Here is a 26649-nt window from a genome sequence, read left to right on the forward strand (position 1 = left end):
GTGTATGGGCATACTCCAATATTTTTGATGAAAGCCTCGTTGCAAGGTTTCACACAACTAAATGGATAACTCAAGGAAGAGTAAACGAGAAAAAAGGCAGAAATATGGTGCTCAAGGGGATGGATTGGAGATATAAAGGTGTAACTGCCAAGACAGGTGGTCCCACATAACTGCAATATGCTGTCTTATCATAGTGTCTTGCAGGGCACATGTTCTTAACTTTTCATACTTCCTATTTCTAGATAACTTTTCACATAAAGCTAAAGGAAATGATTGAAACATTTTTATTCAGTTCTGAGTTACTTCCAACTCTTGAAGAAGAACAGGTAATGTAATGGTAACATGACATTGTGATCCAATAAATAGCTGAGCAGAATGTTGAGATTTTTTCAGGAGCTCTGAAGCATTGTGTGTATGACATATCAAGGGATGTACATGCAGGAAAACACACAAGCGATATTCTGTAGAGCTAATGAGGAAGTCAATAATGCATTTGAGCACCTAGCTGCTTCCTGCATTTCAACGATTGATTCTCTAACAAAGATCACACAGGTATCAGTTTGTTTTAAAAAAGACAACTCTTCTCAATTTCGATGTAAGATGTTTTGGGTTGTCCCATGTCAGAAACCAATCTGTTTTTAAGATATCAATACTATGTAGATGCTTGCTATGATATTTACAAAAAGTGCTTGGTGTCTGTATTAATGAGGATCACAGTCCAAATTGATCAGGCTTTCAGTCAAGCATGGTTTGGATCAAATGAGTTGTATGGTGAGTCCTTGTGGTTAAGCAAATTATGTTTATTTGTCTTGCTTTACTATGACACTATACCAAATATACATCACTCTTGGGGACCTGGATTTTTGTGCTACAATGGCAGCGCATTGAGAGATATGATGTTATGGATGATCAAATCCTTCTAACTGATGTGCTATAATGGCAGCACATTGAGAGAGATTATACTATGGATGATCAATCCTTCTAACTGATCACAAGAAAACCATCGATAAGATTAAACTTTCAGCAATATTAGGAACCCACTGGCTTTACTAGGTGCCCTTAAACGTTCACACATCTGGAGTCTGTCCTTGGAAATGAGCCATTGGGCATGACACAGATCTACAGTACCATTGAGGTGTTAATTATTCCCAATCCTTTCTGGTCTACACATAGATGAAAGAGGGCTTTATTCTTTTCTGTCCAATATCTTTCTCTAGGCAGATGACATCGTCTTAAATTGATAGTTGTAGGATGTACTGCAGCCATACTTTGAAAACTGTCAGAAGCTTTTGTCAATCAACAGACTAAATCTTTCTTCTTCCTACACTAGCAAGACTTGCAAGAGCAGATTAGGCACTCCAGTCTACCACGTTTTTGATCTTGTGAAAAGGCATTCACTCCCCAACCGGTTAGAAACATGCAGAACAGTTTGAAGTACAATTGCATATGGTAGTTCAGTACCCTTGACAAAAAGGGAATACATTAACAAACATAGCATTGTCAAGTGATTAGGCTTTTCGTATCACTTGTAAATTTTGTTCGTTGAATGCTAACTTTGCAGAGGTTGAAACTTGATACTTGGTAGGATACACATTGACATGTTTATTTAGGGCCTGTTTTGACTTCTGTGGATCTGACACGTATACTAGTGCAGTGCTTCTTGTCAATTTTGGCTTTTGCAAGGGGTGAGTTAAAGGTGATAAGTGAATTACTCGATGATGGAAGTTGCATAGACAATAATGTGCCAAAATTGTAGACAGATGGGGCAAAGCGACCAAAGTGATAGTCTAGATGGGGCTAGAATTAAGAGGTTGCAGGTTCAGGTCTCTTTTATTGACATAGATGTGTGGCATTCCTCCTTTCTTGTGAGGGGTTTCACCTGCACACTATAGACTTGTGAGCAATGTATGTGGATCCCTTTCTGTCATGCAAGTCTTTTGGAGCCAATTCCTGTGTAAGTCATGTGACAATTGGCTTCGCTATCAAAGTTATCTAAAATTGCCACTTAATTTTTTGTATTTTTATTCGTTTTTTCTGCTTTAAAATGGGCCCGAAAAAGTAATTATTTATTTTAGGTGACATTTGAGGCTGTTTTGTAGGTCAACTGGCTCATAATGTTCTAGAAGCAGGGGACTCAGTTGCATTGCTACTTTTATCCCCAGTCCTTCATCTTCACCTTCAGGGTCGCCCACCCTCCTTTGTTATCTCCCTCTTCAGGTGCCGCCCACTGCTGCAGGCTGCTGCCCAGCCCTCTGGAGCTGTCACCCTCCCCTGCCCCTTGGAGCTGGTGCAGTAGCAGCCTGTTGCCACCCTGTTTGTGTTGGCTGTTGCCAGCCCTTGGAATTGCCGCCAGGCTACTTTTCACCCTTCGTCAGGCTATGGTTTTGTAGTAGGCTGCCACCCAGATTCTTCACCGTCTGCTGCTGCTGCTGCTGCTGCTGCCGCTGCCACCTGCTCATCTTCACCCTTCTGTTGTCTGTGCTTTACACTTTACCTGGTTCCTTTCTCTTGAGAGCTTGTTGCCAGGCTGCACATTGCTCTGCTTCCTCATCCTCAGCCCAGACATTGCTTGTTTTGTCTTTTGGCCTGCTGCTCTGCTGCATCAGATTTTGTTGTCCTTCAGAATGGATCTTGAGTGCAGCAAATTACCAATGCTTGATGCTGGATAATGAGGGAAAAAGTGCCAAGAGGCTGTGCAGTGTGCAGGCAGGAGGAGAGCCAAAAAGCAGCAGCTTTTGATGTGGAGAGGGACACCAAGGCCGAGGAGATGTGAGGCAGCAGCAAGACATAATAGACCTGTCAACGTGGAGCAGTTTTCCTAAGGGGGGTCAGGTTGCAGTGCTTCAAGAGGCAGGCAGGCCAGGAGGTGGCACCATAGGTTCTAGTTTGAGAGTTTGAGTATTAGAGCATGAGATTCCTAAGAGGCCTTGGAGGACATCTTTTTTCTTTTTTTGAGGAATGAAGCCTTCTTACACAGGACCTCCACTGAACTGAGCCTTGATAAGAGGCTTAATTGATTTTCTTATGCTTAGAAGCATATTCTCTCTGCAGGCCGTGTATTGCACTGCAGAGACGTACTACCAGGATAGAGTTCTACTTTTTGACCGCTGGCCTCGTCCAAGGGAGAGCTCTTTGGGTCTCTATTAGGAAAGAGAGTATTTGATGGGCTGTAGGTGATTTAGATCTTTCTTCAGTTTTCCTTTCAATTACATGTTGGTGATCTTCAAGAAATGAAACATTTCTGGAATGTATTTTGGATTTTGCATAGTTTGTGGTTGTTTTCCTGCTTTGCTATTTGTTAGTCCATTTGCTTTTATTTTACATAAACCTCTATTGAAAAGGTATAACAGACAAGAATGATTGTGTATGTAGGTTCTAATGCAAGAAAATAATTACATTGATGGGATATCCGCACTAAGTACGTAGTACTTCTTGCTATGAAATATACTTGCTAGTTTAGTTTGTTGAGTCATGTTTTAGTTTTGAGAATAATGACATGTTCAGATGCTACAAACACTAAATCGACCAGTATTGTAAGCCCTACAACGGAGTCCTCTGATATCTTGGACATGTTGTGGCAACAACTATCATTGCTTTATTCTAGGTAATACTTCCTCTACAAGGGCATTACATCATTCCAACTTAATTGAGTTTAAATTATAGTGGTTTATCAATGATGCTCAATATAAGTTATTTTATGTATTATGAAATAGTGTGTTTGTGTAAGCTTGCTTGATGCTTGTTCATGCACTCTCACTTCAGGAGATGTTGTCGTTGAATGACTAAGGTAATAAAAATGATGGTTTTCCAAGGGAATGCCAAAATACTCTTTAACAATGTATTTGAAGAACAATTGTATTTGATTGTAACATAAGAGGATTTGTCAAATTGGAGGATCTTCTCTTTGTATAAACACACTAGAAACAATGGGCATTACATAAAACGAAAGTTTGTGTAGTTTGTAGATAGACAGTTTTGTGAAAAATAAGTAATCTATGCTACTCAATCTTTAAACCATAGAGATGATATTTCCATAACATCATATGTGCTCATTGCATGGTGAATGGATTAATGTGCACACACGATTGTGTTAAAAGGGTTGTGTTGGAGCAATGCAATGCAATCCATGTATGTTACGCCTTTGAATCATTTTCTATAAGGACAAGGTAGATATACTTATCAACATAGTGCAATAGTGGTAATGAATAACACCCTTGTCCTTGCTCTCCCAAAAATGGGTAGCAGTTTATCTCATTAAGGACAAGCTGATTGCTTCTTGTCACCAACAGCTTGCCAGCTTGCATGCCTTTTCTCCCTACCCTTCACTGGACCACCGCCCCCCCACCCCCAGGCACCCCCCAGGGAAGTTAGCAAACCCTCATGATATTGACTTCTATGACTCCTTGGCAGGGATGCTTCCTCCACCGCCCCATAATAAGGGGACCCCCTTGCTTGCTCCTCCCCATTGTGTTGCCCTTCTCTTCACGTTTCCCCCCCTCTTCTCTTGTTCTTGTTGGCACTTGAATGAAATGGCAGCATTAGCAGTGGAGACAGGAAAGTGTATGACAAATACTAGCAGGAAATGAACTCAAAATTTCAGAGACCCAATGAATGAATGAAATACGATGATGATACAATGAGCTTAGGCCTTTGTGTCTTTCGAATTGGGGCAAAGGAGAGAGCCAACAAGTTAGTTACGTTGAAGAGGCTCAAGATGATTGCCATATCCTAGTTGATAAAGGGCTATAACACCTATGAATGGATGATAAGGCATGCCCTTGGCCTCCTCTTGATGGGCCAGTCTATTCCGTTTTTTGTTGGATTAGTTACAGTAGCAATTGGACTCAAGAAAATGTAGTGGAGATCATTAGGAGATGGAAGAGCATGTACCATAGTGGCTAGAATTCATTGTGAGAATTCACTTAGCAGCTTGGAACATCAATAACCTTTACTTAAATGGAGTTGTAGTGCACCGGGGTCATTGGAAATAGCAGGTTGTCAAGCAAGAGAAATCATGTGCAAGGCAGCAAGTTTATTACATGAGTAGTAGTTGTCGTGTTTAGCAATTTGAGATGGACAACAAAGAAGTATTGAGTTCAGGAGTTCATGATGTGTAGCATGTTCCATGCATGGCAATTGTCATGTTGGCAGTTGAAACCAGCCTTCCTTCTCGGATAGGGTGGTAATGAACCTGATGATTAAGCACTAATTACAGCAAGCATAAAATTCAGATAATCTGAAAATGCAAATGTTACCACTTAATCTTAGACAATGGACACTTGGTTAGCCCTAAAATTGGCGCCTCTTTCGGTATTTCTTTAACTTGTATTACTAAAGGCTGAATACACTGAGATCCACCCCAATCTCCTTCAATCTTCAATACATCTTGCTGTCCATAACAACCAGTAAGCCTCTAATGACATGGCTGATCACCAATGGCTGGAAAATTGCAGGAGCAGCTATCTCTATTCCTCTCGTAACCTCCACCATACTAGAATGAGACTCCAACAACCTCTAATATTCTTTCCCTCACTTGTATGGGCAAGTTTTGCCAAGTGGCGGCCTTCTAATTGCATTTCTCAGCAATTTTCAGAAGATTAATTTTGAAAGCTAATTTAATTATTAATCACGCTATAAAAAATAAACTATATCAGGTAATACTTAAATTTTTTGGTCCAATTTGTTATCAAAGTAATCTTGCTTCGAGCCATCTCTAAGCGCGCTTTCTATTGGAAAAACGGCTCCTGCCCGCCGTTATGTCGCGCTGCTGCCCCTCCCTCGCCATCGCGCTAGCTCTCCCCCGCCTGCTGCCCATGGCGTGCTGTCCCTCCCGCCTAGCTCCCACCCCAGTGGTGCACCTGCTTCCCCCATCCACCACCACCCCCCTATATCCCCCCTCCCCCCCGGCCCCCTTGGTTAGCCCTAAAATTGGCGCCTCTTTCGGTATTTCTTTAACTTGTATTGCTGAAGGCTGAATACACTAAGATCCAACCCGATCTCCTTCAATCTTCAATACATCTTGCTGTCCATAACAACCAGTAAGCCTCTAATGACAGGGCTGATCACCAATGGCTGGAAAATTGCAGGAGTAGCTATCTCTCTTTCTCTCATAACCTCCACCATGCTAGAATGAGACTCCAACAACCTCTAATATTCTTTCCCTCACTTGTATGGGCAAGTTTTGCCAAGTGGCGGCCTTCTAATTGCATTTCTCAGCAATTTTCAGAAGATTAGTTTTGAAAGCTAATTTAATTATTGATCACATTATAAAAAATAAACTATATCAGGTAACACTTAAATTTTTTGGTCCAAATTGTTATCCAAGCAATCTTGCTTCGAGCCATCTCTAAGCGCACATTCTATTAGAAAAACGGCTCCTGCCTGTCATGTCACGCTGCTGCCCCTCCCTCCCCATCGCGCCAGCTCTCCCCCGCCTGCTGCTCCGTGGTGTGTTGTCCCTCCCGCCTAGCTCCCTCCCCAGTGGCGCGCCTGCCTCCCCCATTAAGTGCTAGCCCTAAAATTGGCGCCTCTTTCGATATTTCTTTAACTTGTATTGCTAAAGGCTGAATACACTGAGATCCAACCCAATCTTCTTCAATCTTCAATACATCTTGCTATCCATAACAACCAGTAAGCCTCTAATGGCAGGGTTGATCACCAATGGCTGGAAAATTGCAGGAGAAGCTATCTCTCTTCATCTCGTAACCTCCACCATGCTAGAATGAGACTCCAACAACCTCTAATATCCTTTCTCTCACTTGTATGGGCAAGTTTTGCCAAGTGGCGGCCTTCTAATTGCATTTCTCAGCAATTTTCAGAAGATTAATTTTGAAAGCTAATTTAATTATTAATCACACTATAAAAAATAAACTATATCAGGTAACACTTAAATTTTAAGGTCCAAATTGTTATTTAAGCAATCTTGCTTCGAGCCATCTCTAAGCGTGCTTTCTATTGGAAAAACGGCTCCTGCCCAGTGGTGTGCCTGCCTCCCCCATTAAGCGTTGCTCTTCCTCCCCCCCCCCTCCCCCCCCTTTGTGCTGCCCCACCTTATCCACCCCCGCATGCTGCCCCCCCTGTGCCAGCCCTTCCCCGCCTTGCCTTCTCCACCCTACGGCCTCGGCCCCGTCCGGCGGTAGACCCACCATCCGCGTTGTGCCCGTTGTGAGCCAGCCATCTGTGGTGTCCAGCACCTCCCCCACCGTCAGAAAACAGCATTTCCCCCTCCTTGCCATCGTCGTCCCCTACACCCAACTAGTTGCTCCCTCCCTCTACAGTAGCTTTCCCGCTCTCCGGTAGCACATCAGTGTGATTGGTAGGTTCTTAGCAGGGACGCTCAATGAAAACCTCTGGTAAGACGCCGCTGCATTCTGCGAGTGCCCCCCTAGTCAAACACCTTGCACATCGTCCTCTCTGAGTAACAGCTCTTAGCCATTCGTGCCACAAAGCTGTAGAGCTGAAAGAAACAACGATCTTTGGTCAGGTCGTAGGACACTCCCCATCTAGGGCCCAACTTCGGGATTGGCTTCACTCCACACTGCACGTTGGCACAGTGCAGATCATGGAGGCAGTTCTCATGGGTCAAGGGATCTTCATGGTTTGACTCACCTCTGCGGACGCAACTCGTGAGCTAGTGGATAGCTCACTCTATGTCTCCACGAAGGGGGTCATTTACATGGTTTTCAGATACAGTGGCTTCATAGTGGAGGCATTCGCGCTCCATCATAGGTTTCTTAGACATCCGGTCACCTTACTTTTCCCCAGATTGGCAGTAGAGTATCGCCAATTAGTGGAGGACTTTGGACGACTCTTCGGCACAGTTTTTTCTACCTCCTTCACGGATGCAGTGACAGTCGCAGGAGTCCCAAAGATACAGGTGGTAGTGAAAGATACAAAGATTATACGAAAGTTTCTAGAGATTTGAGGCAGGCAGACACTCTTTTAGGCAGTAGGTTATTGTGAGTGGGCAGCTAGGGAAGTACCTACGTTGCCATGATTTTGGGTATCAGGTAGCAGATTGCATGCGCTTTGAAGCCAAGGCGGCTCCACCGACAGGCCCACAGGTGGACATTGACGGTTCTATACGGGTCCAGAGACAACAGAGGGGGCCGCAGTTAACCCCTCAGACACAGCCACGGCAGCAGGGAGTAGGAGGGCGAGCGTCGGCCCCCCAACAGAGCACCCTCCATCCCCCTCTGCTCATCCCACCCGGCAAGACCACAGGCCTCCATATCCACCACCCATGGAGGCGTCAGAGGCTACCTCACTCCAAATCCCACAGCGCCTCCCTCCCCCTTTCCTACAGGAGGTGATGAGCCCCATATGTCTACATCCTCCATTCACTAGCAGCCTAGCCCCTTCCCTCCCCACACAACCACCAGCTCATCTGTCCCTTCTTCCGCTCGTCACAGTTTCCCAAGACAGGTGTAGCTGCTACCACAGGAGTTCTTTCGTAGTGGCCTGTGTGGTTCTACCTGAGTTTTGCGGAGCGCGGAGAGTTTTCACTACCTTTTGGAGGTTAGGATCCTTGTGGTACGCAAGTCAAGGAGCGGCAAGGTCCATTTACTACACCACCGGATGGACCAAACTATGCTTTCTTCCTTGAGACCTCTCACTTAGGAGACTGGACGATGACACAGATAGAGGAGGTGAAGAGTTAGGTGGTAGACCACATCTCCGAGTGGATGGGAGAAGGAGAACTAGCACTCTTTTCCCAACAGTGGCCTGGTTGCATGATAGACATTAATTGGTAGGTTGGTGCCGAGGTCCCATATCTGATTATTATCTTTCGAGCCTCTCCACAGTGGAGAGCACCGATGGACGTGATCGAGTGGCCCTTGACACAGGTGGCCCCATTTCTACGAGTGTACAGAGTCACGCCTCTCAGCCTGGTTGATAGATGCCTTGGTGGTACCACTTGGAGTATCTATCACCCCCATGGTCCGCCCGAGGGTCACCATGGGGAAATGGAGTTCACCGTGTAGGCTTGTAGCAAAGCGTATTTGCATGCCCCATAGATCTTCTTCATCAACAGCTTCCACACCAAACAGATACCTAGTCGGTTAGTCACAAGTTTCCCTATGAGTTTTCATCTTGCATCCTGGAATGTAAATAGCCTCCACTACAATGGGACACATGGTTCTAGGAAGTTGATTGTTCGGCAAGAGTTGCAGCTTACCCTTGCTGGATGGATCGACATCTTACTTCTACAGGAGCACAAGCTCACCCCTGCCCAGGCCCATTGGGTAGGGAAGGTACTTCTAGGCAGCTCACACACTTACTGGGAATACGCCATCGGTGCCCACGGCAGGAGTGGAGGCATATGCACCTCTATTGGCTCGAGCCTCATCGCCTGTATACGTGACCATGGGACGATTGTGGCAGGGAGGGTTCTATGGATCAGATTGCATATTGGGGACTCGTGCCTTGGAGTCCTCAATGTGTATGCCCCTACTGATGTTAGGGCACGCAGTAGGTTTTGGGTGGAGATCGCAGTAGGACTCCTAGAGGTGGACTCTTGGATTGTTGGAGGAGACTTCAACAACCTGGAGGCCTTAGAGGACTAGCAAGGCAGAGGTAGAAATTGCTAGGGTATGGCAGGGGAGAAGCAAGAGGCATGGGAGGTCTTCCTCCTCAGCGAGATTGGGCGGAGTTTTGCTGGAGTGGTTGGACAGGTTCTATGTGGGAGAGTGGGGATGCTCTCACGGAGGCTAGGTAGGGCCGTTGGCTAACACTGCTTTGTTTGATCATTGCCTGGTTCTCCTGACATTTGATGCCCCAGCTTCAGCCCTAGACAAAGGATCCTGTCGGATCCTTGACTCGGTCTACAGGAGGGAGGAGGTAGATTGAGCAGATCTGGACTAGGAAGTGGGACAGGAGGGACTGGATTGCAGAGGAGGTTGCAGAGGTCCTAGCCGAGTCGAGCAGGATCTGCCAGGAGGCAGCCCTATAGGCCAGGCAGTAGAGCTGGGAGGAGGAGAGAGCACTCCGGTGAGACCTAGCAGCCACGCAGAGACTACTCCAGGAGGTATCAAGGGATCCCACTCTTTGCGCACAGGAGGTGTGCGCATGGGCAGCCCTCGCTGGCCTCGAGGATAGGCGCTTGGAGTTTTCCTTCCACTCCTGAGCAGCCTTTTGGGCGCTGAAGGGGGACACGATGTGCATGGAGTTTTTCCAGGTGCATCAGCCCCGCACGTCAGGAGAGCAGATTCGTAGGCTCTGAGATCAGTATGGGAGGATTCACTCTAGCCCAGATGAGGTGATGGAGACTGCCACTGATTACTATAGACACCTTTTCCACTAGGAGGCAGTCTCAACCAGAGGACAGTGCCGTAGACAGCAAGTCTAGGACCACAGGCTGTCCCTCATAGAGGAGATGGGACACTCCTTTCTAGACCCCTTCATAGAGAAGGAATTAGAGGAGGCTTTCCATGCACAAGACGGGTAGAAATGCTCGGGAGAGGATGGTCTTTCTAGGGCCTTCTTCACTACCTACTGGGAGGTGGTGAAGGATCCCCTTTTGCTGGCCTTTTGGGAGATTTTCAGCTCAAGACGGATGCCAGGTAGTCTATTGGCAGGTCTTATCAGTCTCCTCCCCATAGGGGGAGACCGGTTGGAGCTATCCCAGTGGAGACCGATCACTCTATTATTAGTGGCCCATAAGGCACTGGCTAAGATGATTGGTAGGGGACTCCGCCCCGTGCTTCCAGACATTATTTATGACACACAGACAGGTTTTGTCTAGAATAGGAGCATCTCAGACAATGTCTTCACCGTCTTTGAGGCGACTGAGCAGAGTGGTGAGGGATTGGCTGTACTTCTCTTGGACTTCGAGAAAGCCTATGACAGGGTTGACTGGGACTTCCTAGAGGGCACCATGGTGAGGTTGGGCGTACCCCAGGCATGGATCTGCGGTATCTTTGCACTATACAGATCGGATATCACCAGGGTTCTTAGAGGTGATAGGAGGGGGGAGGAGTTTCGGCTGGAGAGATCGGTCCAGCAGGGTTGTCCTCTGGCCTCGTATCTGTTTCTAATCTTTGCAAAGGCGATGTCTTATTTCCTCAGGTAATGCGTGAGTGGGCTACGTGGCATTCGACTTCCGGTGAGGGAGGAGACGGAGCTGTTAGATTCAGAGTATGCAGATACAGCAGGAGCGAAAATCAACTGGCGAAAGTCGGTTGGTTTTCTTACGGACTTGGACTCTAGCACGGAGTGGGGCGTCCACTTGGGATTCAGATGGGTGTGCAGAGGGCAGATAGTCCGATACCTAGGGTTCCAGGTGGGACTCGACATCACTCTTGCCTAGCAGTTTCTTCCAGTTCTCAACTCTATCAGGCGGAAGCTAACCTATTAGAGTACTGTCCGCCTTTCCTTAGCGGGCCGAGCCTTGGGGGTCAACCAGGTCCTCCTAGTGACAGCTTGGTACATCGCCTCGTGTTGGTGCTTTTCCTCGTCTTGTGTAGTTTAGCTTCGCGGCCAAGTGCGGAATTTTCTTTGGGGGTTCAGACGGTTCGAGGGATTCTCGGGCCAAGGTGGTGTGGGCGACCATCATCCGGCATCGGTCTGAGGGAGGGCTTGGGATCATAGACCCAGAGTTCTAGAGCCTCGTCCTTTTGGGCAAGCTAGTAGTCCGTGGGCTCATACCAAGAGGACAGACCTAGAAGGTTCTACTGCAAGAGGGTCTCCAGGAGTGCAGATCGAGGTTTGGTGGTGATTGGAGGCCATCCTTGAGATGGATCTTCACGACAGCCTAGATCACACCCCCCAGATCCTCCTTCCTCCGCAGCCTACTTCATGTGTGGCAGGGCCTCCGTAAGGCCCTAATTCAGAGCCCCCCAGGATGCCATTAGGAGATAGACCACCAGCCGGTGGTCTGGAACCCCAAGGTCAGAGATCGGGATGGGATATAGATCGGCTAGCGTCCCCACATCTAGTGGGCTGGTTTGGAGGCCGGCCCTGTTTATACCATTAGGACATGGTGGGAGGTGTACAGGATGGTGGGCTAGAAGGTGTTGCAGTAGGCATCAGGTTGTCAAAGAGGAGTTGAGCTAAGGAGAAGGGAGATTAACGCACCGATACCTTAGGAGTGGCTTGACCCCTCGATATGAGAGCCGGTAGAGCCTGGCGAGGTATGGGCCACTAGATTTTCACCGGCAGGCCCCCTACAGGACTTTCTTCATCGTGCACAAGGGGGGGATGTTGGGTCCTTGACAGAGGGCAGTAGGATGAGGAGATCCTTGTTCTTCCTTGGATGAGGATTCGTGTGGTTGGTCTTCAGGGGAAGACCTGGCGTGTGGACCCTTATGTGTTCTAGGTTGAGTTCCGGGAGTGGTGCCTGTGGATATGGGAGAGTAGGCCACTTGATGAGCTAGAGTGGGACCTTGGAGAGTGGCTATGGCCGGCCATTGCAGTTGCCAAGAAGCCATTGCGGTTCTTGGAGTACACAGCCAGGATGGGCAGACATGTACTGATGTAGGAGGACATGGATTGGGCGCCTTCGCGTAGCAGATACTGGGCGGAGCACAGCATCACGGATACCTTATGTCGGACTTTTTGGCACCGCCTATGGGACAATTGGAGGCCAAGGAGGGTATCGTACTTCCTATGGCTTTTGGCACATGGATGTTTGGCGGTGGGGAGTTGAATAGCCTACATGCAATAGGATGGAGGGTGTAAATGCTGCCCATAGCAGCTTCTGGAAACTCCAAAGCACTGCCTTTGGTCATGCAAGACGGCACATCTCGTGTAGAGAGGAGCATGACGCATTCTCCGCCTCCTGGCACCCACAGCCTGGGATGTGTCTCATGGGGAGCTTTCTGCTGGTAGGCAGTCAGCCAGGGCTGTCACCTTTTGTATGAGGCCAGGATGTAGGACATGATTTTCATCATTGAGGCTGGGTCTTGCGCAGTGGTTGGCTTGGAGGCTTTACCCAGCCGCCAGGTACTAGAGCCCACAACAAACCGCTCTAAGGTATGGGAGATCGTAGGGAGTCTTACTGGATGGCACATCCGAAAGGCACGCTGTTAGGAGGTTTTTGGCAGGGAGAGTCTTTCAATACAGGTGACTTTGGCAGAGCTCTGGACTTCCGTCATCCACTCCCTCCGCGGCTGGTGGGACCAGGTGTAGGGCGAGTCAGGAGCTCGTCAGGAGCTCTGTTTTCACTTCTTGCGCACCTGGGGCGGCTAGGACGTGTTCTTCATGATGCAAGCAGGCAGCTCCAGATGGCGATACACCCCCCCTCCATGGCTTCTTGCCCCCATCCCCCCCAGACCGCCTTGAGAGGCTTGTATACATGATGTATTTATGACTTTTGGCATCAGGTCCAGCTAGTTTGTTAAGCATGAGCACTCCGTTGTAATCAAGTTTTTTTGAGTAATATAATCAACTACGTTTTACTTGCAAAAAAAATACAAGCAATCTTGAGCATTTATTAGCACTTGAATTGTTGTTAATTAATTAACTAATGGCTAGTTCCTAATGTCACCACTGACATTAATGGCTAATAAAAAGATCTAGGCTAAAATCACTCACTAGGTACCACCTAGTCTTGTCAAGTACAACTTATTACAACTTTTGCCTTTGACACCCACTGACTTCTCAAGGTCCTTGGCCCGTCATTGTGAAATAACTAACTTGCACATCACATGTACACCATCACATTTGCAATTTGATTAATACTTAATCAAATGCTAAGCAAAGCATGAAGTTTCACGTCCTCCTGATAGTAGTTGATAGCCAATTCGTAGGTTTTATGTTGTCAGGGCAGCGATCGTTAAAGTTGCTAACGTGGCAAGACTGAAACGCTGAGCCTTGCTATTTAAATTTAAAGTGGCCAAATATTAAAGGTTGTCAGCTAAAACATTTCAATGCTTATTTAAGTAGCAATAGGTTTTGGCATGGCCATAAAGGATTGGATCATTGATATCGTTATTTAGTCATGATACTTGGAGGATTAGGGGGTTGTGGTGGGTCGAAGGTCAATCATCTATCTTCTCTTCTCTTTAATTAGAGCAAGGACTAGAGCTGTTTGAGATTTTCTCTTGGGGAGTCATCTACGAGATTGAAAGTGGGGGAAGGTATGAGCATGAGCAAGTGATTTGAGGAGCATGGTTTGGATTATTCATGGTTATGTAAGATAGAGTGAAAATTGATAATGATTGATCAAGATTGTTGTGGACTAGGCTTTGTGAACATAGGGTGCAGAAGTGTGTTGATTAGTGCATGGCTTGGGATCTTGAAGTCTTACTTATATACCTCACTTGACTCCTGTAAATAAAGAATTGAGGTTCTCTATTACCTTTTGGGTTACCTCATCTTTTGTTGAGTTGTGCAAATTTTTGTTTGACAATTGATATTAGAGCCAACTCTAGACAATGGGTGATTCCAATAATCCTCTGACCCAATCTAGCTTCCAATATGTTCCTTGAAAAATATAGTGGGAGGCACATAGGGTTCGCATAATGGATGGAAATTCAACTTCAAGTGAGTGTCCCATCCTTTGACAATTAGAGGCATTGTGAGCGACTACTTGCACCATGTTGGCCAGTAGGTGAGGTAGATGAAGTAGATGAGATGGATATTTAAGAATGAGGTAGATGGGGCATTAAGGTTACTAGTAGATGGAATTTGGATCATGAGGTAGAATCTAGATCCTACCTTGATAAGTATTATAAAGGTTGAAATATAGAATGAACTTAAAGCTACATCTTGACTCGTACCTTGATAACTGCTTGCATTGTGTGCTCGTAGATGAAGACCCCCATTGTTATTTTTTTCCTTTGCTCTGCATCTACAGCTTGCAAGAAGAATCTGCAAAGAGAAGAAGTGAAGCACCCATACTTTATCCATTTGGTATGCATGAGCCCAAGAGACTCGTTGATTTTGTCTCTCTCCTCGTCAAGCTTTTTAGTTCACATGTCATTGTAGGTGACCTTGTACCATCCCTCACACGGGCCATCTGTGGCTATGGCTTTGACCATCTTCCACCATTGATCTACTCAAAGCAAATGAAATGGTAGAATGCACTCTGATAGTGTGTATAAATTGTATTTTCATATTCTCTTACCTCTCTTCGAGGAAAGATGAACTGGAAATGCCTCCCATAGCCTCTTGTAGAGTGGGTTGCTTCTTGGGCCTCTTGCTTTGAATGGTTGTAGAGCGAAGGTTGACACTGTCAAGGTGGAAGGACAAGGAGATTTGAAAACATATACTTTAATATTGGGGGCAACAATCTCCTCTTAAGCCTCTGCCATACTTGAAGAAACATTGCCTCTTTGATTGGAGATGTGAGAGTATATCTTTATTATCTCATTGGCTAAGGCTTAAGGGATTTGGGGACATAGGCTGCAGTGCTCTATCATGTTGGATAAGTGAATGGGAAGTCGAGTCACGCTACTTATGTATGACTTCCCACAAAACTTGCAACCCAATTGGTAGCACTTACACTTGCCCTTAGTCTTCTCAAGATTTGTGGTGGATAATCTAAAAGCTTTGTGAAGAGGCTTTAATATTGTTGTATAGAGAGTGAGTGAGTATTAGGTGAAGTCAAGGGACATACACAAAGGTAGAGTACCCATTACCAATCTATTTTCACCCCATTTTTGGGAGGATTTTCAGGTAAACAGCAACCTATTCAAACTTTTAAGTTTAAACTTGTGGCTCAGCCCTTGTTTTTATAAGGGATCCCCTTGCATTCATCTCACACTTCACTCTAGTCTCTTGAGCTCCTCTCTTGAGTCTTGAGTCATCTTCACCTCTAAGCTCTTATTCTCTAATGTACCACTCACTTCTTTCTCCTCTGAGCTCTTTAATCATCCCCTCCCAAGTCCCTCTCCCTCTTCCACTTTCTTCTTTCTTCACTCTCCCTCTCCCTCTACCTTTGCCTCCCCTCCTTTCATCGTGCAATGACAACTTCAGTCCAGGTTCCATTGGTGTATAGACTGGCTTGCAATCCTGTAAGCCAAACCTCTCAAGAAGTTTACCAATGTATCTGGACTGTAATAAACCAATGCCTCTAGTATCATGAATGAACTAAATGCCCAAGTAATAGTGCAAAGACCCCAAATGTGACATCTCAAAAGTTTGCTGTAAATTTTGTTTGAACGCTGAAATCTGATTAGCATGTGTCCATGTAAGAAAAAGGTTATCAACATACAGACAAATGATCAGCATGGATCCCCCCTCTTTACATACGTAAATAGTAGACTTTGATGAGCTGTTTATGAACCCTTGGCTGAGTAAAAAAGCATCAATCTTTGCATACCAAGCTTGAGGAGCTTGTTTCAAACTATATAAAGCCTTTTTCAGTTTAGAAACTAAGTGTCTAGATCCCTCCACTGCGAAACCAGTGGGCTGCTGTACATATACTTCTTCAGGAAATTTCCCATGTAAAAATGCAGTCTTTATATCTAGCTGATGCACTGTCCATCCATAATGGGCAGCCAAAGCAACCATAGACCTAATGGTAGTCATGTGGGAGGTAGGAGCAAATGTCTCCTCATAGTCAATGCCTTTCTTCTGTGCATAGCCCTTGGATACAAGCCTGGCTTTATATTTGTCAATGGATCCATTTGCATTCCTTTTCAGCTTATACACCCATTTTGTTCCAATGGCTTCTTTCCAATAGGCAAATACACTAAATCCCATGTTTGATTCTTAATGATGGAATCAAACTCAGCTTGTAGTGTTGCCATCCAATGCACACTATGTTGTGCATCCTCAAAACATTTAGGCTCCTCATCATCAACTGTTTGTGGTGCCATAACAAACTCCATGGTATGTGCACCCCATCATGCATATGAGCTTGCCTTCTAGTACGACCAGCCATGGGAGCATCTAAATGACTATCTTTCATAGTCTGTAAATACCATCTAGGCATTTGTCTAGCCTCGTGACTGTGTACAAGCTCTTGCTGAATTTCAGATTCAGCACTTTACTGAATATTCAGATCTGCCATGGGTTGCTTTTCTGCATTATCCAATGGAGTAGTTGGCTGAACATTAAGTTCACTTGTTGGAACTCTAGCTGTATCACTGAATGAAATGGGCAGTAGCCCTTCAAATACATCACTGGCAGCTTGATATGTGTCAAAACCAGCAAGGGATAATTCAGATTTTTCATCGAAAACCACATCCCTATTGACAAATACCTTTCCAGAGACAGGATCATATAATCTATATCCTTTGCTCTCATTGTTGTACCCTACAAAAATGCATTTGACAGCCTAAGATTTCCGGCAGTTCCAAGTCTCAAAAGGCGTGATATTTTTTAATGCTTTGGTGGGACATCTATTCAAGACATGGCAAGCACAGATAACTACTTCCATTCAAAAACTGTGTGGCAAGCTCTTTGCTTTCAACATACATTTGGCTATCTCCATGAGTGACTGATTCTTTCTCTCTGTAACCCCATTTTTCTATGGAGTATAAGCAGTAGTGTACTGATGAACAATGCCCTTTTACTTCAAAAAAGAATTCAGCATAGAGGACATGTATTTCCCCTCTCTATCGGCACCTAAAATGGGCCCACCGACACTGGCTCTGAGCACTAGCCGAGCCTCTCTACACTCAAAGAACACACCCCCTCAGTCTCGCGGCCAGGAGCATCTAAGGAATACATTGCCCTAACTTCTATTGTAAATTTCGCGTTTGTTTTGGATTGTCATCCAATGGTTTAACCTTCGCCACACTCCTCAAAGGGAGTCTCTACACCTATATCGGTGTAAAACACCTCGTAAGCACAAACAGAAGGAGGCACCCCTCGGCTGAATGTCATGCCCCACTGCAGCTCTCCTACACCTTGGGGATTAGCTTCTCGATGCGCCGCTAACAAAATAGCACGTACGTCACAATCTCCACTCTTGTTTTCAAACGTTCCAGGAGATATAGATATTTTCCTCCCTAAATAGTCCCCAAGGAAACTGATCGTCTAAACCTACAGCTTAGGTATCTCACATACTCAACGTAGGTCATATGTATAAATACAATTGCAATGCGTCTAGGAATGACACCATGAGTTGTGTGTAATGCAACTATGTATGAACCATAGTGCTCAATCATTTATCATTTAGAAATCGGCATTGTGAAGTGCAAAGACATTTCTTTCAGTGATTTCAGCCTGAACGTAATGCTACGTTGCTAAGGGTCAGCACCGAGCATTCTCTGCTACTCGACCCTCTTAAACTTAAATTACAAACGTCCTATATGGTATGCACAAGTAAATAGATCAGAATTTCGAATGTTATCAACAACTAATCACCCTCAAAACCCCTCCTTCCTACCGTTTAGGTTATGCATGGGTTGATAGGTGTAGGAGACATTTTTTCACGTGTTTTTCTTGTAAAAGCGGTAAAACTGTACTTTAACACAAAGACAAGGCTGAATTGAGGCTTATCCCTCATGCTCTAGCCATGTTATGCATACACGAACGTAAATCATATTTTTCCTTAATTTTCTTATGCAAAAACCTAAAATTTCTCATTTTTTCACTATTTTTCTTCATTTATTTAAAAATTATGATATTTCTGATTTATGGGTTGGAACTGATCACAATCACTGAGAATTGATTTTATATTTATTTCTAATCCACATGAACTCCAAAATCACAACAAAATTTCTAAAATTTATCATTTCTATGAAAACCGTATAATTGTGGCTTTTGTGTGTTTTTGTATAAGTTATTAAATGACTAAATTTTCTGGTTTTCTTCAAGTATTATGATAGATTTCAGCATTAAGACCTAGAGGCAACCATTTCCAAACGATTTCATCAAACATCTATCATAAAATAAAGAAATCGACTTCTTATGTATAGAAACACACTTTTGGAGACTTCTATTTTATGGCTGAGGCGGCTAACGCTCGTTCTTGGCAGTTGATGCTCTCTCACAGCCCGATCTACGATCTCCTTGGCTCCGGTTCCATAACTTCATCATCATCTTTCATCAAACTCCACCCCCTTCTCACGCATATGAACGGGTAGCAAGAGGGGAGAGAAAGACTAATTCTGCATCTTCTCCATCGGGCAACCATTTTTCAGGCGGAAGGCAGCGATGGAGAGCGGAAAAATTAGGAAATTGCTGAGTATGATCAGTTGGGTGGGTTGTTCTCATCCCTCCGCCCCTCGTGCGAAAGCGTTGCCATGAGGGGGCGGCGGTTGTTTGATGCGGTCTTTTAAACAACTCCCCCTAGAAAGACAAGTCTCCAACTTTTATTTTCGCTCCAACCTTCCTTAATTTCTTCATTGTTTTTTCACACTAGTTGCTATCCCTAGAAAGACAAGTCTCCGTAAGGCGATAATCAACTACATATAGGAATTTTTTTCATTTTTCATTTTTCATTTTTCATTTTCCCTTTCGGATTGGGGGGTTAGAACCTCTTTTTACACACCTCTGTAATTTTTAGCTTTAGATATATTCAGAACTTGCTCTTCTTTGGTACTTTGGTAGGTTTCTCTAACTGCCTCATACTAGCAGGGACTTCTAGAACAGTTGCCTTGCAAGCAGGAAGGACAGGGTCACAAGGACTACCCTTTATCACAGGTCTTTAATACCCGACAATGTCCTAACAGGAGGTAGACAATGTCATGAGAACACGTATTTTTAAAACCTCACTTAACATGTGGATTAATTCTTAATCACATGATTAAGTAAATGTTGCACATGTGAGGTGCAACTGGGGTTAAAGTAAATTTACGAGCCTAGGACTCGAAGAAATCATGGCATGTCAAAGGCAAAAGTTGCTATAAGTTATCCTGCACAGGTACTTGGTGATATCTGGTGCCAGTTGTTGGCCTAGATCATCCATTTGGCCATAAGTGTTAGTTGGTGACACTAGAGAAGTGACGTTTAATAGTACCTTACGCCAATCTGATGGTCAAAGATGGCCCAGAGTTACTCGGGAATGGAAGTTGCCTAGCCAATTTAATTATTGGCCAGTCAGATTATTTTTCAGGCACCGAAATAATTATTAGATTAATTTTCAGTATTTAAAGATTGAAAATTAATATTTAGTTATGAAAAATGTTGGAAAAGCCCATTGTGAAGACTGCCATTTGTGAAAAATGACCGTGTAAAATTGAAAAACGTCTTTAGAGGCTGAAAATAAGCATTTGTATAAATTCAGTCTGCAAGGGAGAGGGAGAGGAGGCTGCTGGTCTGATTTGTAGCCATTGGGAGACTTTCTGAGGCAGCCAGGGGCAAAAGAAGACCAATCAACAGCAGGAGACAGCATCTACATGCTGTTGAGACAGGGCAGCAGCATTAAATGATTGATTTTCTTCAGTTCTTTGCATCTACATGCTGTTGTGGCAGGGCAATAGCTGCACTTGATTGATTTTCAGTCATTCTTCGCGACAAAACTTTGACTTTTCTCTCTCTACAGCTTTCCCTCTCATCTCTGAGCCATTTCACAGCCTTGCTCTTAAGATCTCAACATTTGGACCCTTGGAGGTTGTGAAATTGCAAATTTATCTGTTGTAAACCCTAATTTACAGCAGAAATTAGTGTTTAACAGCAGCCTTGGTAAGCATGCCAGAAATTGGAAGCTCCAAGACTTGGATTCAACAAGGTTGAAGGTGAATTTCAGCTGAATTCAGGTGGAGGACTAGCCAGCCATTGAATTTGGGGTATTTCCATCGTCTATGAAGTGGGTGAAGGCCAATTGAGTGCCCGAATCAAGGGGCAAAATAGATTGAAGACTTGGTGGTCACTTTGGATAGCAAGGGGAGTTGAAATACTGAAAGGGATTGGGAGAATCCCATTGTAAATCAACTTCTTCTTCAATAAAGCTAAAGAAATGCCGAAAGGGGTGCCAATTTTGGGGCCAATCTGGTGTGCATTGTCCAAGATCAGTAGGTAAATTTGTATTTTCAGATTTGCATTGATTGTTTGCTGCTGTAATTAATTAGTAATTAGGGATTTACCACCCATCCACAGAAGGAAGGCTGGTTCCAGACAACTACTCAAATCTCCCCCAAAGATACTTAACCAAACCCTAGGATTTCATGCCTTAATTGCCGGTCCCCACAAATGAAAAGAAAATAATTTCGTGGGACCATTTTGTGGGACAAAATCAATATCCCATTTTTCAAAGGGTAACGTAACCAAAATGGGATTTAGAGGTCGCCTACAATTTTCCCTTGCATCGTGTCTTAGATAGACATCACAACGCTCAACATAAGTGAAAGCATCTTGGAAAATCGATGGCCACCAATATCTAGCACGGAGAGCTTTTTGGGCGGTAAGCTGGCCAGCAAAATGTCCCCCACATGCTGAATCATGGCACTCCTCAAGAATAAATGGTACCTCATTAGGTACTACACAATGACGATAGATATCATCTACTTCTCTCCGATATAAGACACCCGCTATAATCGAAAAGCGTAATGCTTGTTGCTTGATCTTTCTCTTTTCAGACTTCGATAAAGCAGGCCCAAATTTCTTGTAGATAAATAATGCGTTATAGCCGCATATCAGGAAGGGATGGAAGTTGTATCGATTTTAATTAGACCTTCAATATCACTTCCCTAAGCCATAATTTCCTTTGGCTTCCCGAAATCCACAAGACATTCTATAATACCCTGCAGCTTCGGTTGCTTGCTCCTAATCTCATAATTGAACTCCTACAAAGTGATTAACCACTTTGCTAAATGGTCAGGCGGTTGCAACTTATTCAACAATAATCTGAGTCCTTTCGCCTTTGTAAAGAATACTACATTCTCATAGAGAATATAATGTCTAAATTTCTTCGTTGCAAAGATCATTCCAAGGCACAATTTCTCCATGCACGTATAATTAACTTTAGATATCCCAAATTTCCTACTAGCAAAGGCAATTGGATGATACCATTTCTCATTCCAAATTTGAGCTAAACAGTAGCTAATACTATGCATTGTGGTTGCTGAAAATATATAGAAAACTTCACCTTTTCTGGGTGCTTTTAGGATTGGTGCTTTTGCTAATTCTTGCTTCACAACCTCAAAGGATACTTGACAGGCTTCATTCCACTCAAATAGATAGTTAAAAGATAGCAGGTTCGTCAATGGCAACGCTCTTGCTGCTAGTGCATTGATAAATCTTCGAGAGTATCCCACTGATGACAGAAAGTTGTGCACTTCTTTTGGAGTACTTGGCGGCTCATAGAGACTATAACCTTTATATTTTTAGGGTCAGTTGCAATACTAGCTGAACTAACCACATGGCCGAGTAACAACCCATAGGGCACTCCAAATACACACTTTCTAGGGTTAAGAGCAATGTAGAATTGTCTACAAGGCTCAAAACATTTTCTTAGAATAATCAATTATCGCTCCCTTGTGGTGGTTGCTTCTAGATCATCAATAAAGACTTTTAACTTCTTTGGGGAGATATCACCAAAGGTCTTATTAGCTGTTCGTTGCCAAGACCGAGGTGTATTGCATAGACCAAAGGCCACACATGATACGGAAAGGTACCGAAGACAATGATAAATGTCGTTTTCAATGTGTCTTCCTTCACGATAGCCATCTGGTTATATCCAACAAAGCAATCCATAAGCGAATAGATTTCCCAACCCGCTAATTGATCCAAAATCAGGTCAATGAATGGCAACGGGTAGGTATCCTTAACTGTCTGCTTATTAAGCTTTCTGAAATCTACGCAAAGCCGAATGTGATTGTTATTCTTCTTCTTGATAACAATTGGTGAACACCATTCTGTGTGTTGAACCGGAAATATCAGGCCAGCCTTTTGTAGCTTTGTCAATTCTTCGAATAGCCCGTCCCTTAATTCGAAACGCATATGCCTTACTTTCTGTTGCACAAGGTGGCTACCTTACTCCAAACGAATCGTATGAATAGCCAGGCTGAGAGGCATTCCTCTTAGCCAGTCATAACTCCAGGCAAAAATATCTCGGAATTCTTGAATCAAGGATACGTAGTCCTTCCTTTCTTCCGAATTGAGCATGGATCCTAATTTAATTGGCCGTGAATCCTTCATCGTACCAAGGTCGAGCTCAATTACATCCGCATCCCTTATCCTCTCCTGAGCCTCTATTGGCTCATTCAAAGTCACTTGGTAGATATTCTCTGTAGTGGACCTCTCATTGGATTCGTCACTTGATGACGTTTCACTCGCATATGAAGCATCTAGCGTATTAAACTCTGACGAAGATAAATGAAGTCTCTCACTCTGAGGAGATTCAGGATAGGCATCTACTACTACACGTTTAGCACCTCGACCAAAGATCAATCGCCGAGCGGGTATATCAACCTGACAGTCTGCTTGTAAGATCCATGGCTTGCCTAGCAATACTTGATAGCTAGGTCGCTTCGCAAACCTAATGACCCTAAAGTCCAGAATGTGTTCTACATTGGCAAGGGTCATGGACTTTAGTAATGCAACCTTCGGGTTGTTTTAAACTATCATCAGCCATTCGGAGGATCGTGGAGGTATCTTTTTTTATTTCTAATCCCAGTTTCTCCATCAATTCCGAACTCATAATGTTGACAGAGAATCCTGTGTCCATAATAGCATGGTCTAGTAGTATTCCATCAACATATGTTGCTACCCTCAGACAATGCTTTTCAGTATGCTAAAACCAATCATCTCCTACTCTCTCGTGCTATTCCCAAGGGCTCAACAATATACCTGGTGCGTAGAATTTTCTTAAATTCCTTGCGCACTCTTGGAGACAACTTAATCAACTGTAGAAGATTTACATCTGGCTTAACTTTGCAAAGGGAACTTTGCTAAATCGAATTCATGATAGCTAGCAAGAGCTCGCTTTTCTCGCCAGACCATTCTCTCCTTCGGTCTTTGAACCAGCCTTGGTGCTTTTTTCTTGACTTTTGCTTTCTTTTTTAGTAACTCCTTATCCTTCTTGGAGTTGGCTTTACCATCTACGGCCTTGAGAGGTTCGCCTTCCATATTGGGATTAAGGACTTGCGTCCCCTCCTCATCTTGCTTAGGGTTTTCCTCGACAGATTTTGCCTTGGGTTTGTCGACTTCTTTACTCTTTTGACCTCTCGTAATAACCCGTAGATTAGAAGCTTTAGTGCCATTGGCGCAAACAACTTCTATAAGGCTAACTCCATTGCCACTAGGTAGCTCCTCTACCATAGCTTTCCCTCTTTGTAATATTTGTTTTGGTCCTTCATCTTGCTCGAGATTATTCCCTTGCGCTCGATGATTAAGTGGACCTGGCTGTTTACTTCCTTGCTAGAGAGAGCTAATCTTACTCCAATAGGTACTAGCTAAATGGCTGGACTTTCCACATATGTCACATTTAACATTTGGACAATCCCTAGAGAAATGTTGGCTATCACACCACTTAGAGCTGAATCTTGAGGGGCCATCCTCTTCAGGGCGTTGACTCCCTATCAAATTCTGCTGCTTCTTGAGGAAATTAACATGAATGGCTATTTGTCTATATTGTTTGCTAATCATATCAGTATAGTGCTTTATCATATCCTTAACCTCGCCAAGGACATTCGAGGCACTTGACTCATAGCCGCGATCGTCTACCTGTCGTTCTATTGGCTTAACCACTTGATTTAGGATTGACTGTTGATTCCCTGGAACAACGTTAGAATTTATCGTTGGGCTCTCGACAATTGGTGGAGCCATCTGGCTGGTCATAAGCATGGTCACACAAGGAGGAGCTGGCAACATGGGGACGTTTGGAATTATGCTTCCTTTCCCATTAGGAGGACTCATGGGCGTCCCTTGACCTCCATTTGTTAGTGCTAAAGTATTTTCAAACCCTAAACTCGGATTCCAATTCCTTAGTGGTATAAGCCGCTTGTAATCATGATTCTACCTCTTCTGCTCGTGTAATAGCCATATCAATGTTAGCAAGAGCAACACTGCTCAACTGCACTCAAATGTTAAAGTCTAGCCCATTCAAAAAGTATTGCAATTGAGTAGTAGTTGGAATAGGAATATAGGTTTGCAACTTATGAAATAGCTCCTTCAGTTTCTTGGCATACCCACGGACATTCTTGTGAGGTTCTTGACATGTAACTTTGAGGACACGTAGCTAATATTGACCTCCCCTTTCAGGGGAAAACTCTCTTCGAAAGGCTGCAAAGAATAAGTCAATTGTAGTTATGGTTCCAGCCTCAAGGTTGTGATACCACATTGCAGCTCGTTCTTTCAGAGTCATGTTGAAGAACATCATCAAGTGTCCATCTTGAATTTGAGAGTTAAACATTAACTTTTGGAATTCATTGATATGAAGTTCCGCACTTCCTCTGCTAAGCCATTAAAAATGGGTAGAGGAAACCCTAAGGTTGGCAAGTCCGGCATCCCTGTTAGGATTGCAATGGGTTCGCCGCCATGGTAACAACCGGATTCACTAAAGGAGTTTGAACAATTGGAACTATCACTCCACTCGAAGTGGACGAATTGATTTGAAAGGTGGACGTACTAGAGCTTCCTCCCCCTAATGGACTATGCGTCGAGCTAGGATTACTAAGATCCCACCCTTGTAAGGATATTGGACCACTCCTTTGCGGAGAATATCTTTTAATTATTTCGGTCCGCCCTCTAGCCCGTTTAGCTCTTTCTTGCTTTTGAAGCTTGGCTTGACGGTCTTCTGTGTCTATCTCATTGACTTTTGGCATACACTAATGAATTGGTTCCAATTGACTAGGATTCGAAAACCGCCACTTATTAGCGGCTCCCGGCAAATGCACCACTTGTCGGAATCTAAAATGGGCCACACTGGCTCTAAGCACTAGCCGGGCCTCTCTACACTCAAATAACACACCCCCCTGGGCCTTGTGGCCAGGAGTATCTAAGGGACACATTGCCCTAACTTCTATCGTAAATTTCATGTTTGAGGTTTAGGCGATCGGTTTTCTTGGGGACTATTTAGGGAGGAAAATATCTATATCTCCTGGAATGACACCATGAGTTGCGTGTAATGCAACTGTGTATGAACCATAGTGCTTAATCATTTATCATTTAGAAATCAGCATTGTGAAGTGCAAAGACATTTCTTTCAATGATTTCAGCTTATACGTAATGCTGTGTTGCTAAGGGTCAGCATCGAGCATTCTCGTGCTGCTACTTAAATTATAAACGTCCTATATGGTATGCACAAGTAAATAGATCAGAATTTCGAATGTTATCAGTAACTAATCACCCTCAAAACCTCTCCTCCTCCCTACCGTTTAGGTTATGCATGGGTTGATAAGTGTAGGAGACATTTTTTCGTGTGTTTTTTTTGTAAAAGTGGTAAAACTATACTTTAACACAAAGACAAGGCGGAACTGAGGCTTATCCCTCATGCTCTAGCCATGTTATACATCCATGAAGGTAAATCATATTTTTCCTTAATTTTCTTATGCAAAAACCTAAATTTTCTCATTTTTTCACTATTTTTCTTCATTTATTTAGATAAAAATTATGATATTTCTGATTTATGGGTTAGGACTGATCACAATCATTGAGAATTGATTTTATATTTATTTCTAATCCACATGAACCCCAAAATCACAACAAAACCACCAAGATTTATTGTTTCTATGAAACCGCATAATTACGGGTTTTGCGTGTTTTGGTAAAGTTATTATATGACTAAATTTTCTGGTTTTCTTCACGATTTCTGATAGATTTCAGCATTAAGACCCAAAGGCAACTATTTCAAAACAATTTCATCAATTATCT

At 44.0% G+C, this 26649-nt stretch overlaps 1 protein-coding gene across 2 annotated transcripts in view; it reads left to right on the top strand.

Annotated features, from left to right (window-relative positions):
- The window catches only part of LOC148028465 (uncharacterized), a 120013-nt gene that overhangs the window by 34282 nt on the left and 59082 nt on the right, over positions 1 to 26649 (top strand). For both annotated transcript variants that reach the window (XM_087690277.1, XM_087690276.1), the window contains exons 7-9: positions 442 to 552; positions 3373 to 3418; positions 3505 to 3604. In XM_087690277.1, the coding sequence (XP_087546403.1) occupies positions 442 to 552; positions 3373 to 3418; positions 3505 to 3604 (257 nt within the window). The remainder of the gene's footprint in view (positions 1 to 441; positions 553 to 3372; positions 3419 to 3504; positions 3605 to 26649) is intronic.

Source organism: Lygodium microphyllum, chromosome 12, assembly GCF_053477565.2.
Source record: "Lygodium microphyllum isolate KBCC chromosome 12, Lygodium_microphyllum_v1.1.10, whole genome shotgun sequence".
NCBI classification, from domain to species: domain Eukaryota; kingdom Viridiplantae; phylum Streptophyta; class Polypodiopsida; order Schizaeales; family Lygodiaceae; genus Lygodium; species Lygodium microphyllum.